Source organism: Phascolarctos cinereus, unplaced genomic scaffold, assembly GCF_003287225.1.
Source record: "Phascolarctos cinereus isolate Bilbo 61053 unplaced genomic scaffold, phaCin_HiC Scaffold_2;HRSCAF=192, whole genome shotgun sequence".
Taxonomy (NCBI): domain Eukaryota; kingdom Metazoa; phylum Chordata; class Mammalia; order Diprotodontia; family Phascolarctidae; genus Phascolarctos; species Phascolarctos cinereus.
This window is the reverse complement of record NW_027555625.1, coordinates 336833979-336852144: the sequence shown is the minus strand read 5'-3', so window position 1 is coordinate 336852144 and position 18166 is coordinate 336833979. Positions and strand designations below refer to the sequence as shown.

At 35.2% G+C, this 18166-nt stretch overlaps 1 protein-coding gene across 3 annotated transcripts in view; it reads left to right on the top strand.

Moving 5' to 3' along the window:
- SLC25A21 (solute carrier family 25 member 21) overlaps positions 1–18166 on the top strand; it is a 697719-nt gene that overhangs the window by 501005 nt on the left and 178548 nt on the right. For all 3 annotated transcript variants that reach the window (XM_078150322.1, XM_078150324.1, XM_078150323.1), the window contains exon 3: positions 2735–2818. In XM_078150322.1, coding sequence (XP_078006448.1) covers positions 2735–2818 — 84 coding nt within the window. The remainder of the gene's footprint in view (positions 1–2734; positions 2819–18166) is intronic.

The following is an 18166-nucleotide window of genomic DNA, read 5'->3' as shown; positions in this document are numbered from 1 at the left end:
GTGGAGTTGTGAACTGATCCAACCATTCTGGAGAGCAATTTGCAACTGTGTCCAAAGGGCAGCCAAAATGCCCAAACCTTTGATTCAGCAATACCACTACTAGGTCTTTATCCCAAAGAAATCATAAAAAGAGAAAAGGGACTTACATGTGCAAAAATATTTATAGCAACCCCTTTCATGGTGGCAAAATATTGGAAACTGAGAGGATGCTCATAAATTGGAGAATGGCTGAACACAATGTGCTATATGAATGTAATGGAATACTGTTAAGCAATAAGAAATGATGAGCAGGCAGATTCCAGAAAAACCCATAAAGAATTGTACAAACTGATGCAAAGTGAAATGAGCAGAACCAGGAAAACATTATACCCAGTATCAGCCCCATTGTGTGATGATCGACTATGAATGACTCAGCTCTTCTCAGCAACACAATGATCCAAGACAGGAAGGAAAAAACTACCAACATCCAGATAAAGAACTGACAGACTTTGAATGAAGATGGAAGCATACTTTTTTTTTTACTTACTTTATCTTTTTTTGTGTGTGTTTTTATTCCTTTTGCTCTGTTTCTTCTTTCACACCTGTGATTAATATGGAAATATGTTTTACGTGATAGCACATGCATAACCTATATCAAATTGCCTACCATTTTAGGAAGAAAGGAGGGGAAGGAGGGAGAAAAATTTGGAACTCAAAATCTTATAAAAAATGAATGCTAAAGATTGTCTTGACATATAATTGGGAAAAAATAAAATACTATCTTAAAAATAAATAACAATTATTTTTAAGAGATCCTTAGTAATTTTGAAGATAGCAGTTTCAGTTGAATTATGAGGTTAAATGCGAGATTACAGAGTTAAAAAGAGAATGAGAGTAAAGGAAGTGGAGGAATAAATTATATATGACTTTCTCAAGGAGTTTATCAACAAAAGGAAAGTGGTGATGGGTCAGATCAAGTGTTTTTCCTTTCTTTTCCAGTAGAGGGTTCTACCTTCCCCTGAAAACTGCACCAGCAAAAAGATAAATTTGGGATGCATTGGGATCAGTATGGAACCTGCTATACTGATAACTCTCTCTCTTTTGGGCTTTGCATGGCTCTACATATAATTAAGAAGTATAAGACCTTAGTCTGAAATATTCCAAAGAGAGTGCCATCATCCAAAGCTGCTTTACTGGAGCATTGTAAGCAGCAACAAAACTTTGGTGCTAATATGAACAGATTTCTTTTTAGGAAGAGGGCCAGAAGAGTATAGCAACATCCTGGTGAAGAATATTTTCACCCACTATGCACAGACCCAAAAAATCAGAAACTAGAAGGCTTCTGTGGTGTCCAAAATGTTTTGAGAAAAGTATTTGTTAGGTTAGGTCCCTGAGAGGACATATTATGTTCACTATTGAGATCCTGAAAGCAAGCTAATCAAGAAAGTGCTTAATCTGGCAGGAAGCAACTAAACCAATTATCCTGAAGGAGACCTGTGGCCAGAGTATTTTAAAGATGCTGTGCTGAATATTAAAAAAAAAACAACAACAAAAAACTGACATCTAAGCAGAAGGTTTAACGGAGTCAGTATTATGGCTCTTCTAAATCATGTCTTAATGCCATTAAGAATGGTGTTGAATGTTTTCCTCAAAATTGCAGAATCCTAGAATTTTAGAGTTAGAAGAGATTTCAGCCCAATCCATATCCCAAAGAAATCTCTACTACAGCTTACCTGATAAGAGATTTTCTAGCCTGTTGAAGCCCATCAATGAGTTTGAAACTAACACCTCCAATTCTTTTTTCTAAATTTTATTTATTTGCTTTTCAATGATTTTGAACCTAACATCTCTAATTCTTTTTTCTAAATTTTATTTATTTGTTTTTAGTTTTCAACATTCACTTCTATAAGGTTTTGAGTTCTAAATTTTCTCCCCCTCCTTCTGTTCCTCCCTGCCCAAGACAGCATGCAATCTAATATAAGCTATATATGTACAATCATATTAAACATATTTCCACATTAGTCATCCAACACTTTTAATTCTAAGTATTTTTTCTTGGTATCTTACCAAAATTCACCACTTCATAAATTCTACTCTTTGCGTTTGATTCCTGACTTCTTGGGCCAAAGAGAATAGCTCTAATCCCTCTGGAGATTATCTGTCCTGTTCTGTATCTCACCACCATGATGCAAACTCAACTCCTTCCCATCTCCCTCAGCCTCCTCTCCCCTCTGATTGGAAAGCTGGAGGGTGGAGCACTAAGCTCCTCCCAAAGCTGTCCTTTATAGAGGACAGCATTTGGACTTTCCAGCTCACTCCACTTGGCACTTGCAGCTGCCTCCATGCCAGGTACAACCTCCCCTTTCCGGCTTCCTTTTGTGCGTTATCTTCACCCATTGGATTGTAAACTCCTTGAGGGGAGGGACTATCTTTCTTTTTCTTATAGCACTTAGCACAGTGCCTCACACAAAGTAGGCACTAAATAAATGTTTATTGAATTTATTGAAAATCAGTTAAACAATGTTCTTTCTTTAATTGGCACTATGTCTCAGTCTAATAGTATAATTTAGAAGGATGTGAAAATACGGGAAAAGATCGGAGAAAGAAATATAATTGTAGCAAAAGGTGGCATAAGGATAACCTAATTATCTTAAAAAACTGAATTCCTTAGCACTCTGAAATTAAAAAGGCCATTTAATGTAACATTAAACTTCGTAAATTTATGGGTGTTTCTGTTGTTGTTTTTGCTTTCTAGGTTCCAGATTCAGAGAGGGACAACTGATTCAAACCACTATAAGAGCTTGGGAGATAGTTTTCTCAAAATTTACCATACAGAAAGGTATGTATGCATGCATGCATGCATGTATGTATGTATACGTGTGTATAATATAAATATTGACTTTGAAATATATATATGTATACATGTGAATATGTTGTTGTTCAGTAATTATTTAGTCATATCCAACTCTTCCTGACCCCATTTGGGGTTTTCTTGGCAAAGGTATTAGAATAGTTTGCCATTTCCTTCTTCAGCTTATTTTACAAATGGGGAAACTGAGACAAACAGGGTTAAGTGGCTTGCCTAGGTTTACACAGACCCATAGTATCCATAAATACCATTCTCACAGCAAGAATGACACGAATGAATACACCAGAATCAGATACACTAAATGGTTTGGTTGTCTCTATTCTTTGGGGTATCTAGGAGACAGAGGACTAGGCCTGGAGTCAGGAAGACCTTAGTTCAAATTCAGCTTCAGACACTTACTAAGCTGTGTGACCCTGGGCAACTAGCTACCTTAACCTCTATTCCCCTTAGTTTCCTGAGATTAAAAAGAAGTATAATAATAACACCTACCTCCAAGGGTTGTTATGAAGGTCAAATACAATTAATAGTTGTAAAGTACTTAGCATAGTGCCTGGCACATAGTAAGCACTATATAAATATGAATTTATTATTATTATTTCCCAAGTGATCCCAGTTCATGTTTTTACTCAACACAGACTTCCAAAATATTTTAGATGTGTTTTCAGAAACTATTTTCATAGGGACAGCTTGGTACAATAGAACTTACCCCTCGCTGAGAATCAAGACACTTGATTTCTGGTCTAGATGTGGGCATTAGTTCATTGTGTGATCTTGGACAAGCCACATGAACTTGAGGTTTAAGTGCTTTATTTTCCTCGTGTGTAAAATGAGGAGGGTTGGATTAGATGACCTTCATGTTTGCTTTCAGTTCTGATGCTCTATGATTCTAATAGAATGGGTTGAAACCAATAATGAAAAAAAAAAACAACTGAGGAATGTTAGTAGGTGTGTAGATTCAATCTGGTTCTCAGGCCTGTGGGGCAGAAGTCAGACTCCTGTAAACACCAACAGGAAGCCAGGATGCATAAGTGCATAAATATTGTGTTAACTAAATGCAAAATGTGAAAAAGATATTAGAAAATGTTTTTGTGTATTGGGATCGATACACCTCAGTGGTCAACTCACTGGAACATATGGAATCTTGCTGACCTGATGAATTTTGCACTGAATTTACTACCAAGGAATGACTTAGTTATCATGCCAGAGGCATTTATTGTAGCACTTCCCATTTAATATGGGGATTTTTTTGAAATTTATTTTGGAACAGAAGTTTGAACAAATGTTTTAAAAAGTCAAATTCATGCTTTCCTTCATTCATTGACATATTGTGTATGCCACTGTACTTATGTATGTATGCATTGTACTTAGTTAATCCCTATCTCTATCCTTCCCCAAAGATTTGTTGCCTTTTTTATCTATAGTATAACTTTAGTACCTTGAACTTTGAGTCTGGTTTATGGATAGGTAGCCATTTTATAGTATGACACCTCCCTTACTATCTATCAAATTTCATAATTAGGGATTCATTCCTATTGTTTAAATCCTTACCTTTGGATAAAGTGTAGTTATCTCTCCAAAAGGTAAAACATTAAACCTTACTAGTTAATAATATTTTAGTATGAATTAATTTATCTAGAAAGGTCTTTTAGATGGGGGTCATTAGAGCACTATTATTTTGGAAGGAAGAAGATAGGAAGGAAATTCTACTAATGTATAAAAAGGGCCAGGAAAATGAGAAGTTGGGGCAGGCCTCTGACAAAACTTTACGTATTTCTCAGTTTTGCTTTTAGTTAGTGCTAAATACACCATAAAAAGCCTCAAAAGATCTGAAAGATTTAATAATCACCTATAGTACTTAATATTCTTTCAACAAGTCTGAGAATTGGGCTGAATGTAGATATATCTGGAGTATTATCTTAGTTTAACATTTCAGGAAGGACATTAATAAACTAGAAAACATAGATAGGGGTCTGTTGATATTGAAGGTGAAACATCCAGGGAATTAATTCATCCACAAAGATTTAAGCTCCTGCTGTGTGAGAGGCACTGAAAAAAACAAACAAACAAACAAAAAAACATTGTTGACATAAAGACAAGGGATGAAACATTCCCTGTACTCAAAAGATTATGTTCTATTGGAGGGTATAATATGCACGTAGAAAATATATGCAAAGTGATATAACATGAAAGTTTTTCTTTCTTTTCAAATTAGTACCTTTTTTATCTTGTGATTTCTTTTGATGTAGCACATATAGATTTTGAATTTATTCCACCAGCCTCAACTTGCACTAGCAGAAAGGATCCCAAGAACACAGCTGCTAGGTTTCTGAGGGTTCTTGAATTCAGACTGAGGTTCTAGAAAGTGTTGATCAAATTCTGTATAGCTCAAAAGCCCCCATCAGTTATGCTTCCCATGAAATCAATTAGACAATAGGACAATATGCTTTTATAAAGAAATTTTTTTAAGGTGTTATAGTAATTGTTGGTATAAAAATTCCAAAAATCTCTAATGTACTCTCCCACAAGTACACACAGAGTCCAGGGGGAAAGTAGGCTCAAGTTCAGAGCACAAATTGCCAAGAGGTAATGTGCAGCTCCTGGAAGTGCTTTTTTTTAGTCTTCAAGATGTCCACCTTAGTTATAGTACTGTTTTTCTGCTAATCTCTTTGAAAAGCCTTGAATCTGCTTTGTTTATCTCAACCAGTCTCTTCTTGGTTCCCAATGCAGACACTGTTTCAGTTATTCAGCACATATGCTGGTATGAAAATGAGAAGTCCAAAATCCTCTAGACCCCTCACGAAGCACAAAAAGTACTTTGTTAGTCAAAGTGGGGGGCGGAAGGAGAGCTAGCCCAGGATAAGACTGAAGTACTCTTCACGGGATAGGAACACAATTCTTCAGGCAAACCAAAATACACTTCCTATACAACATGACTCCAGTTAATCAAGGACTCTCCCCACACCCCGCCTCCTCACAGTAAAGTCTTTGATTAATATGTGTCCTTACTGGGTTAAGATATTAGGGGAATTGTGTGAGATAGTATGATATGATTGATTCATTCAGTTGACTCCTACTTTTATACTAATTGTTGTTGTTCAGTTGTTTCAGCCATATGTGACCCTTTGTGACTTCATTTGGGATTTTCTTCACAAAGATACAGGAGTAATTTTCCATTTCCTTCTCTAGCCCATTTTACACATGAGGAAACTGAGGTAGACAGAGTTAAGTGACTTTGCCTGGGGTCACATAGCTAGTAAGTGTCTGAGGCCAGATTTGAACCCAGGGAGATGTCTTCCTGATTCCAAGCCCAGTACTCTATCTACTGTGCCACCTAGCAGTCCTATGTTGTTTCATTTTCAATTGTGTCTAACTCTTTGTGACCCCATTTGGGGTTTTCTTGGCAGAAATACTGGAGTGGGTTGCCATTTCCTTCTCTAGCTCATCTTATGTGTGGGGAACTGAGGCAAACAGGGTTAATTGACTTGCCCAGGGTCACACAGCTAATAAGTGTCTGAGGCCAGGCAAAATACAGATTTTCTAGGTAGCTGGAAGTCTACATCAGGGATTAGGGTTAAGGTTTGGGTTCAGGTACAGGTTAGGCTTAGGTTAGTTAAGTAGTGTTGGATTAGAACTCAGAAAGATCCGAGTTTGAATCATGCCTTAGACAAATACTAGTTGTAATTGTACTTTGGGAAATTTATTTCATGTCTCTAAGTCTCAGTTTCTTCCTCGGTTAAATGACATAGCACCTATGTACTGTTGTAGCACTTATAATAATAGTGTTGTGAGCATCACAACTTGCATACATAGTAGCCATTGTCATTGTTAACCCCAACAAAGCTGAAAGAGCCTCTGTAAGCTAAAAACAACCAACACACACTTCTAACATACAGTAAAAATACCTGACCAGAGAACATGAATGGAGGGGTATATATATATATATATAGGAGACACATGTGGCCAGTGAAAAGGCTTCATAGGAGCTGCAGACAAGTAGAACGTATTAGAAGGTCTAATCATGGTGATATGTAGCAGAGAGCACAAAGCAGTAGAGGACCCATCCTAGTGAAGAAAGCAGCTCACAAGCAAACGACATCACCAAAAGACATAGGCACTTGCGTAGGGATAAAAGCAGCAGGGTTTCAGGAAAGATGCTGCCTTAGGAGCATGAGCTGTTGTTGTTCAGTTGTTTTACAGTGTGTCCAACTCTTTGTGACCCCTTTTGGGGCTTTCTTGGCAAAGATACAGGAGTGAATAACCATTTCCTTCCTCAGCTCATTTTACAGATTAGAAAACTGAAGTAATGGTAAGTGACTTTGCCCAGGGCCACAAAGTTAAGTGTATGAGGCTAGATTAGAACTCAGGGAGATGAGTCTTCCTGACTCCAGGCCTGGCACTCTATCCACTGTGCCACCCAGCTGCCCCAAGAGCATGAGCTATAGTAGGCATTTGTGTTCCCTGGCTGCATGTCATGTTCCCTGGGTATGTGCGGGAATGTTAATGGAAGGAAAGTATCACTGTTGAGAGTATGTTTAGAGGCATGAAGTATGAGACTTATGTCTTTACTAACCCTTTAAGGTCAATAAAGTTTTTTCTCAAAACAAAACACAACAAGTCATTAATTGCTTTCCTTTTACAGAAGATGACACTGAGACTCAGTGATTTTAAATGTCTGTGCTAGAAACTAGAAAATTAACACCAGCACTGCAGTTCTAAATAACGTCTTTTTTCATTGCACCACGATAGAAGGCATTGTTCCAGTATGTTAACATTGTGGGGTGGAAAGTGAGGATGCTTCCTTCCTTCAGCAGTCATCTCTATAACATGGCAATATCTTTACCAGGCACCACCTTCCCCCACTAACCCTAAATGCCCCTGCATACTTCTTTTTCTTCCTCCAAAGTAATGGAGGTCATTAGCTATGTTTCACGAAAGGTCTGGACCTTGAAGGGTGAAATACCACCTATCCTGTCATATATGTTGCTGACTAGGGCAGATTGGCTTAGTTTCCCAGCTAACATGGTAACTAAGGTGCAGCTATCTGGTGCAGTGAATAGAGTGCTGAGACTGTAGTCAGGGTGACCTAAGTGCAAATAAAAATTTAATAGGTGAGTGACCCTGGGCAAATCACTTGACTTCTGTCTGCCTCAATTTTTTCAGTTGTAAAACAGGGATAATAATAGCACCTACCTCACACCATTGTTATGAGGATTAAATGAGATAATGTTTGTAAAGATACCTGGCACATAGTAGACACTTAATAAATGCTTGTTTCCTATCTTCCCTCCTTTCTTTCCATCTAATTGTATTTACTACAGGTGCTAGAAATCCTAGAAATCTACCAGACTTCCTAAAATGCAGTATCCTATCTTTGAGATTTTTCATGTTGTCATCATTTTTTTCTCAGATGATCTAATATGTTGATCAATCCTGGAATAAATAAAAAGTCAAAAGAATTATCCAATATTCTATCAAAAACCATCCCTTTTAGTAAAGGAAAGAAAGAAGGAAGGAAGGAGGGAGAAAGGGAAAAAGAGAAGAAAGGAAGAAAATGAAAAAATACTAATTCAGCAAAACTATCCATCAATGATGTCCAAAAGTATATTCACTGTGCTAAATTTATGGTCATCAACCTGTAAATAATGGATAGAAATATTCTATCTTTTCTTCAGGGATATGTTTGGTCATTTTAATTATATAGCATTCATTTCCAATTTAGTTATTCTTTCAATTTAATTTTTTTCATTGTTTTCAATTGTTTTCCTGGTTCTGCCTACTAACTTTGTACCAGCTCATATAAGTCTTCCCATGTATTCTTCATATTCATCATTTCATACAAGACAATAATATTCATCACATTCATGAACCATAGGCAGTTTAAGCATTCCTCAATCAAAGATCATGTATTTTGTGTCTAGTTCTTTGCTACCATAAAAAGTCTTGCTATTGGTATTTTGGTACATGTGGACCTTACTTCTTATCTTTGACCTCACTGGGAGTATATTTCCAGTAGGTGTTCCTCTAGATCAAAAGGTATGGCCATTTTAGTCACTGTCTGAGCATAATTCCAAATTGCTTTTCAAAACTGTTGGACCAATTCACAGTTCCACCAGTGATATATGGATGTGCCTACTTTCCCATCTTGGCAACTTTATCAGTTTACTAGATGTGAGATGAAATCTTGGAATTGTTTTGATTTTTATTTCTGTTATTATTGCTAATTTGCTTATTAATAGTTTATGATTCTTTTGAGAACTGGTTTAGGATTTGTACTTTTTTCTACATATATTCTGAATATCAGACAAAGGTGATATTTTAATAATGGGTGAGAAAGTAATTGCATTTTAAGGCAGTCACTCCTGCTGTGGAGAGAACATTTTGAAAATTGATGTTTTGGAATGTTTCTTTCACTGTGTGATCTCCAACCCCCTAAAAACAATGTTATGTGTTGCTTAAAAAAAATTCAACTCCAAAATCTGTGCACATAAATACTTGGGAGTGAAATTTTCTAGCCTGTTTGAAAATTCCAAATAGAACTTTGGTAGGTTTTCATTGTATTGGTTAAAAATATAAAAATGCAACTCCTTCAGATTAGTTTGCAAATACATGGAAATATACTATTGAAGTTTCATTTTTTAAAAAAAAATCCCTTGCATAACTGGTAGATAATTTAAAATGTACTTTCATTTGTAGATATCTTTGTGAGTTATCTTTTTCAGCAATGCCAACCATTAAACCTAAATATCAAAATAAACTGAACTTAGAAATTCCTCCAGGGCCCTGAGATCATCTAGAGGGAAGAGGGGAGAGGTGGTCTTATTGTTTCTATTTCCACAGCATCTTTTGTATGGGTTGCCTTCTGACTGCTCACAGAGCTACAACCCTAGTTCAGCCCTCAGCAAATAAACACACACACACACACACACACACACACACACACACACACACACACATTAAGTGTGTCTGGGCATGATAAAGAAAATTCTTATTTATAGATTCATTAAATGTTAGAAGTTAGATGAGATCTTAAAAATCATTTATTTTAATCCAATCATTTTATATATAAACAAATTGAGACCCAGAGACGTTGTGACTTGCCCAAACTAGCTAGTAGTATAGTTATGGCTAGAACTTCCATATCAATGTATTTTTTGTTTCACTAAGTAGGAAACAGATAATTTTGAAAGTAGGATTTGAAATTGTAGATATATCATAAGTACCTACTTTTTAAAAAGAATTTTATCATGAACATAATACTCCTTCCCATAGAAACATATAGATGATGTCCCAAAAGTCTTAGTTTAGCTTTAAACTAGTAAAGTTAGTAAAAGTTAAAACTAAACTAAAACTTTTGAGACAACTTGTATTTAAAACTAATTGAACTTTGTAATCTTATTTAAATGGTTCCTCCCTTCTTTCTTGCAAATTACAATTCATCCGTGCCTTCTCAATCTGTGAGTACATGCCCCATTCTTTCCCTATATCCTTCTTAGATTATGTCCCCAATGTACAGGTTCCTTCATTTAATATACTGTAGTTATGATTGCAACACTCTAGCTCTCCATCTGTAAACCTTCACTCTCCCTAAAAGACAAGCACATTTCTTCTTCCTGGCATACATATTCTTGAAAGTAATCATGCATATTTATATAATTTCTTGGGCATAATATAAAATTGCCTTAAAGATGCCTACCATTAGATACAAATATGTATGTATGTGAATGTGTATATGTATATATATATGTGTGTGTATGTATATATGTATATGCGTATATATGTATTTATGTAATATCATTCTATACATACTTATATTTATCAGTTCTTTCTCTGGATGAAGATATCAAAAATGCTTATATCAAATAGAAGGAAGATATATTCCTTCATGTGTACTTTGTAATTAATTTGGGTATTTATAATAGTCAAAATTACTTATTTCCTCAAAGTTGTTTGCAAAACAACATTGCTATTATTGTATACAACGTTCTCTTGGTTCTGGTCATTTCACTCTTCATTATTATGTATAAGTCTATAAATATTTTTCTAAGATAATTGAGCTCATCATTTCTTATAGCACAGTCATATTCCATCATGATCACATACTGCAACTTGTTCAGCCATTCCCCAATTGATGGGCATCCCCACAACTTCTAGTTCTTTGACACCACAAAGAGATCTACTATATGGCTCTGTATTTAAAATACTGTATGCATGTGTGTGTACACACACACATATGCATACAGATTCATGTATGTATGTGTATATACACACATATATGCATGTATATATAAATGTGTGTATAAGTACATGCATAAATACAGATTTTGTATATATGTAGATTACATCTATCTATATGTATATAGAGAGAAAATTAAGAAAACATACATTTCCCTTTTTATGGCCTTTTTATTTGTACCTATAGATTTATAGGTTTTTATGTAGTTTATGTCAGTGTGTATGCTATTTTAATACCTTTTGATTTTGCATTTCTTTTTGTACATTACACACTTCTTTATATTTTTCATGTTTGTATTTTTATGACACATAATATTCAATAACACTTGTATGCACATCCCGTCCAATCATTGGACATTTGTAGTTCCCAATCTTATATTATTACAAATAACGTGCTACAAATGTATTTTTATGTATAGTTATTTGCTTCTTTTGAAATCACACTCAGTGTATATTCTTAATAATAGTATTTCTGTGGCAAGGGTATAAGTTGTATAACTCTCATTGTATACAGTTAAATTGCTCTACATCAGTATTTTATCAATTGTCTTTCTACCAGCAATGTATGCATATCTGTTTTTCTTTACCCCTGCCAGTTTATCTTAAGTGATTTATATTCATTTTCTCCTAGAGATCTTACATCATCTTCTTTACATGCTGAAAGTCTTCCTTTAGTCTTTTAAAAAAAAATTGTTGTTTTTGTTATTGGTAGTTCTGGTGGTTGTGGAATTTCTAGTGCAATACTTTATCCATCACCCCTTTCTCTTACAGCATGATAAGGAAACTTAATTTTTAAATCATATGTCTCCTGAATAATGTCCTTTATTCTATTTCTTGAACATAGGTCACCCCTGGAAATATGTTTTATAATGTCTCTGCCTACCATTTATCTCTCCATTGCCCTTTAGCTCACCTACAACTTTGCTTCTTTTGAGAATGTGATATTCCAAGATTCATAACCACACACCATCACAAGCAGAATATTTGTGTACAAAATATGGAGGTTTTTGTGAGGAAGGAGTCCAAGTGAGAAGTGATAGGCTTCTTCACTAGCTCTTCACTAGGGTGCTAGTGAAGAGGAAGGCTGTAAAAGATGTTATGACTAGGGATATAAAGACAGAACTTAAACAATCTGTACCTTCAAGAAACTTTTACTCTGTTAGAGGAGACAACATATATATATACAAAAATAGGTATATGCAAAGTAGATACAGGTTATGGATAGGAAGCTACCATTATCTGGAGTTGATCAAGAAAGACACAGAAGGTGGCATCTGAACTGAGTCTTGAACAAGACTAGGGAGTCCAAGAGGGGAAGGTAACAAACATGTGAGAGAATCTAGACAAAAGGGACTTTGCTAGTATGAAGTCATGGAGATAGAAAATGGAGTATCATGTATGGAGAACAGTAGCAAAGCCAATTTGACTGCCCTGTATTTATCGCAGCAAATTAGTTCATAAAATGAGGTCTTCTGGAAGCACAAATAATCAACTTGATTCTCATTCGAAACTAAATTTATTGAAGCCTTTTTCTCCAAGGTATTTGCCTGTGGTATAATAATGCCCATGTTTTCACTCAAGGAAGAATGACTAAAGAACACATGGAATGTTAGTTATTAAACTGTATGTCATTAACCTTTAAGAGATCTGAGACTGTGAGATAACTACACATTTCAGTGATATTTGTAATTGTTTTATTTCATTAGTCATTTTCTAATGTTGTTGCCAATCGTATCATTTTACAATCAGACCACTCTGTAATTATAGTATTACCTAGTTAACTGATATTTAAGGCCTCATTTTATGAACTAATTCGGTAAATTATATAATTGACTAATCTGGTAAAGTCCAGATGTGTGAGATGTGCTACTCTTTATGTGTTCTTCAGATAACATCAAAGGCACAAGATACAGATGTCACAATCTTTTCCTCCTTTTTTATTCAGGAAGAAAGTTATAACAGAAACTTCTGATACATACAGAAGGCATAAATATCTATAACTAAGTTAAGAGAAAGTTTGTTAAAAGTTATTAACTTTTAAAAAATCATTCCCCAAAGATTTTTAACTTTTTATTTGTATTTTAGTAATGCTGATTTTGAAAAAAAGTCACCAAAGGCTTCAAGCTCTGCCTTTAAAGAAAGTTACCTAAAGGGGAAAAAACAACAACAACCCATTCTCTTGAAATATGTTTCCTCTTCACATGTGAGCATGAGGTAGGAGAGTGGAATAGTTTTGTGCTTGAATCACTTATTGCTTATTGCTTACCAAGTTCTCAATCCTGATGCTCAATTGCCCTGCTAATGTTGCCACTACCTAGTCCCCAGAGAACATCTTATCTACATGTCCGGAGTTAGCACATGGTGGAAATTTTAAACCAAGTGCTATGCTCTTAGCTACGCTAATGTTCTCTACCATCCAGCTAGGACCTCTGTCCCTTGTGACTTAGCTCCATAATCCTTCATTGCCTAGTGGATATGGGTCAAGTTGAATAGCAACAATGTATTCCCAAAGGATATACAAAGAACTGGCAATGCAACTCATTGTTGTAGAATTCCCAAGGCTGTTTTGTCATATATAGTTTTGATGGACAGATGAAAAGTGTGACCACTCTGATCAGTTTCCTGGTGCCTAGAAATTTCCAGGTACCTATAAGATGTCCTTTGATGATTTCTAACTTCTCTTTTTCATTTATTGACAAGAAGACAGAGCAAAAATGCTAGCTACTACCACTACACAGAGTATAGTCCAACCCTTTCATGAACTCTAGGTGCAACTTCAAGATTTAAATAAAAGAGTCTGTACTTTCTGAGGGGAAAGGTAAAGGAAGAAACCATATGACAGAGTGGATGTTGGAGAAAGAGCAATAATAAATTTAGATGACATAGGTAAACATTCAGAATGATGAGTCCTGGACTCAATATGGTACTCAACAGAAAAAAAGCTGTCTTTCATTTTCTGTGTATTCTTTTGTTTTAGAGAGAGAGAGAGGTGTATAGGTTGGGGGAGAGAGAGAGAGAGAGAGAGAGAGAGAGAGAGAGAGAGAGAGAGAGAGAGAGAGAGAGAGAGAGAAAGAGAGAGAGAGAGAGAGAAAGAGAGAGAGATTAATTTTATTTTAGGTCAGGAAGGGATGATAATGAAGTATTTTTGCATTTAATTTATGAGCATCCATAAAGATTTAACAGCAGTGTTTTTACCTTTATTTTACTGTATTTATCGGTAATTTTATTTTTATTTATTAAATTTATATTAGCCCTTTTCTCTGATAAGATACTGTATGAAGAACTTTAAACTTATGTCTAGCATTTTGAATTTGAAAATAAGGAACAAGGAAAAAGGAAAAAATGAAAAGGAAAGAATATAAGAAGAATAGACAATGGCTTATTCAATTCCCAAAGAGAAAAAAAAATGGTACATTACTTATGCCACACCTGAATTTTACCAAGTTAGTCAATAATACTGTAATTGAGCTGAATACTTGCTTACTTAAGTTGCCTATTGGGTAGAATAAAGATATGTAAAAATCTCCTCAATGTTTAGTTCCAGGGGAACAATTGATTAGTTTCCAGGATGTTCAGACACTAGGATACTAGGATCTTTAGTGTTTCAGAGTATGTTTTCATTAATGTCTGAGATCTTTTGTTCCGCCCACAGAATGACCTTTAAAATGATTTTGGCTTCTATTTTTTCCTCCTGTCAGCACCATACTCTACTGGCTAACAGTCACATAGTCTCTTCCCCTAGCCTCTCACCAACAGATATTTTCTGACTTACTGGCTTGCCTTTGGCAAAGTATTAACTCTTGCCAAAGAGCAAGTGAAAATATTTGCAGTGATGTCAGATCATAAGCAAGAGCTGATTAAGAGAGTCAATGAGACTTTTCAGTCAGTGGTGTTGACAAGCAGCAAAGGAAGGCTGTTGTTTGGGTGATATTGTAGTTTTTGTTTTGTTTTTCTGAAAGGTTGGTGCTCTTAATCTAGAGCCAAGCAGAAGATGTAATATTTTATAGCCTGTAAATGGCAGTTGTGGGAGAAATAGAGACATCCAAATGCCTAGCTTAAACTATTCTCAGTATCTTAAAAATAAAAACCTTGAGTTTCTAGGGGCTAGAGAGAAAATTCTAGGCATAATTTTTATCAGTGCTAAAAGAAAAAGTATTTATGAAGTAGAGCCAAAATGGTTGAGTGACTCACCTGAGCTCTCCCCCAATCCCCTCCAAATACCTTTTAAAAATGATCTAAAAAAATTCGAGAGCTGCAAAATCCACAAAAAGATCTAGTGAAACAAGATCAAAACATACACTCAAAAAGACAATGAAGTCAAAGCTCCTGCATCCAAAGCCTCCAAGAAAAATATGAATTGGTCTTAGGTCATGGAAAAGCTCAAAAAGGATCTTGAAAATCAAGTAACAGAGGTGGAAGAAAAAATAGGAAGAGAAATGAGAATGATGCAAGAAAATCATAAAAACTGAGTCAACAGATTGGAAAGGAGATGCAAACACACAAAAATGAAGAAAATAATACCTTGAAAAACAGACTAGAACTAGGGCAAATGGTAGAAGTGGTCCAAAAAGCCAATGAGGAGAAGAATGCCTTAAAAAGCAGAATTGGCCTAATGGAAAAGGAGGTCCAAAAGCTCACTGAAGAAAACAATTCCTTAAAAATTGGAATAGAGGAAATGAAAGCTAATGACTTTGTGAGAAATCAAGAAACAATAAAACAAAATCAAAAGAATGAAAAAATAGAAGACAATGTAAAATATCTCATTGGAAAAACAACAGACCTGGAAAATAGACCCTGGGAGAAAGAGAAAAGGAGAGATAGAGTGGGGTAAATTATATTACATAAAAGAGGCAATAGAAAGCTTTTACAGTGGAGGGGAAGAGAGGAAAGGTGAGGGGAATAATATACATACATGATTGGGTATAGAAATCTATCTTACCCTACAGGAAGTAGGAGGGGAAGAGGAGAAGAGGCAGGGGTGGGGGGAGTGTTAGAAGGGAGGGCAGATGGGGGGAGAGGTAGTCAGAAGCAAATCAATTTTGAGGAAGGCCAGGGTGACAGAGAGAGAGAATGGAATAAATGGGGAGGGGCAAATAGGATGGAGGGAAATACAGTTAGTAACAGCAAGTTTCTCTGATGAAGTCCTTATTTCTCAAACATATAGAGAACTGAGTTTAATTTATAAAAATAAGAGCCATTCTTCAATTGATAAACGATCAGAAGATATGATCAGTTTTCAGATGAAGTAATCAAAGCTATCCATAGCCATATGAAAAAATACTCTCACTATTGATTGGAGAAATACAAACTAAAACAATTCTGAGGTACTACCTCATACTTATTATGTTGGCTAATCAAACAGAATAGGTAAATGACAGATGTTGAAATGGATGTGGGAAAAATGAGACGTTAATGCACTGTTGGTGGAGTTTTGAACTGATTCAACCATTCTGTAGAGCAATTTGGAACTATGCCCAAAGGGCTATGAAACCATGCATACCCTTTGACCTAGCAATACATCCACTAGGTCTATTACCCAAAAGAGATAAAAAACAAAAAGGAAAAGGACCTCTGTGTACAAAAATATTTGTAGTACAAAACTATATTTATATTCTTTTCTGGTGGCAAAGAATTAGAAATTGAGGGGATGCCTATCAATTGGGGAATGGCTGAACAAGTTACAATATGTGAAAATGATAAGCAGAATGCTCTCAGAAAAACCTGGAAAGACTTGCATGGACTGATACAAAGTGAAATGTGCTGTGTACAAAGTACAAAGTACAATATTGTGAGATGATCAGCCATGTACGACTTAGCTATTCTCAGCAATATAACTATCCAAGACAACTCTGAAAGACTTAGGTTGAAAAATGCTATCCAAAGAACTGATGGTGTCTGAATACAGATTGAATCATTTTTTTAAACTTTATTTTCCTTGAGGTTTTTTTTGTCTGTTTATTTTTACAACATGATTATTATGGATATGTTTTGCATGACTGCACATGTATAACCTATATGGAATTACTTGCCTTCAATAAGGAAGAGGTTGGGGAGAGAGAAAGGAATAGAATTTGGAACTCAAAGTTTTTAAAATCAATGTTAAAAATTGTTTTTACATGTAATTAAGAAAAAATAAAATACTAAGAAGAAAAAGTAAAAGTATTTACAAGAAAGCAAACAGTTTTGTTTTAGTGGAAGGTGGCTGTTTAATTGGAAGATAGCTTGCAGAAACTAAAAATTTGAAGCATTCGATGAAAAACTGAGATATATTTTAGTTTTTCTCACTTCTGTCACTTAGTACAATGCCTGACATGTTGTGGATATTTCATAAATGCTTGTTGATTGATTGATCAATTAATTATTTGAAAATTTGTACTTGAACTATCTTTCACAAGATTTTTTTGTACATAAATGTTTATATCTATCTATCTATCATCTATCTATCTATCTATCTATCTATCTATCTATCTATCTATCTATCTATCTATAGTTGGCCTTTACATAATTCCTCTATTTCTGTAGGGAAAGGGAAGGCAATAAGCATGTATTAAGCACCTACTATGTGCCAGGCATTATGCTAAGTACTTCACAAATATTATCTCAATTGATCCTCACCACAACCCTGGAAGATAGATACTAGTATTGTCCTCATTTCACAGTTGAGAAAGCTGAGGCAGATGTGACTTACCCAGAGTCACACAGCTTATATGTTTCTGAGGCAAGATTTAAAATCAGGTTTTCTTGACTTCAGGCCCAGTGTTCTGTCTACTGTGCCACCTAGCTGCTCTCATCTCATTCTTTTCAATCCTTGATCTTATTTTTTTCTGACAATCCAAAGATTACTTTATTTTCCTTAGGGGAGAGAAAGTTAATCTGGGTACATTCTGACTCCCTGGAATATTAATGAATAATTTATGTACTGATAATCAAAATTTATACATGAATTATTTTTGTGTGGCTTAGAAGTTGTAAATTCTTCAAAGTCAGAAACTATGTAAATTTTATTCTGAAATGCTTCTCAATCAAGTTCATGTTCATTCTCAATCATTGTACTTTGTAGATATTACTTAAGATGAAATGTAGCAT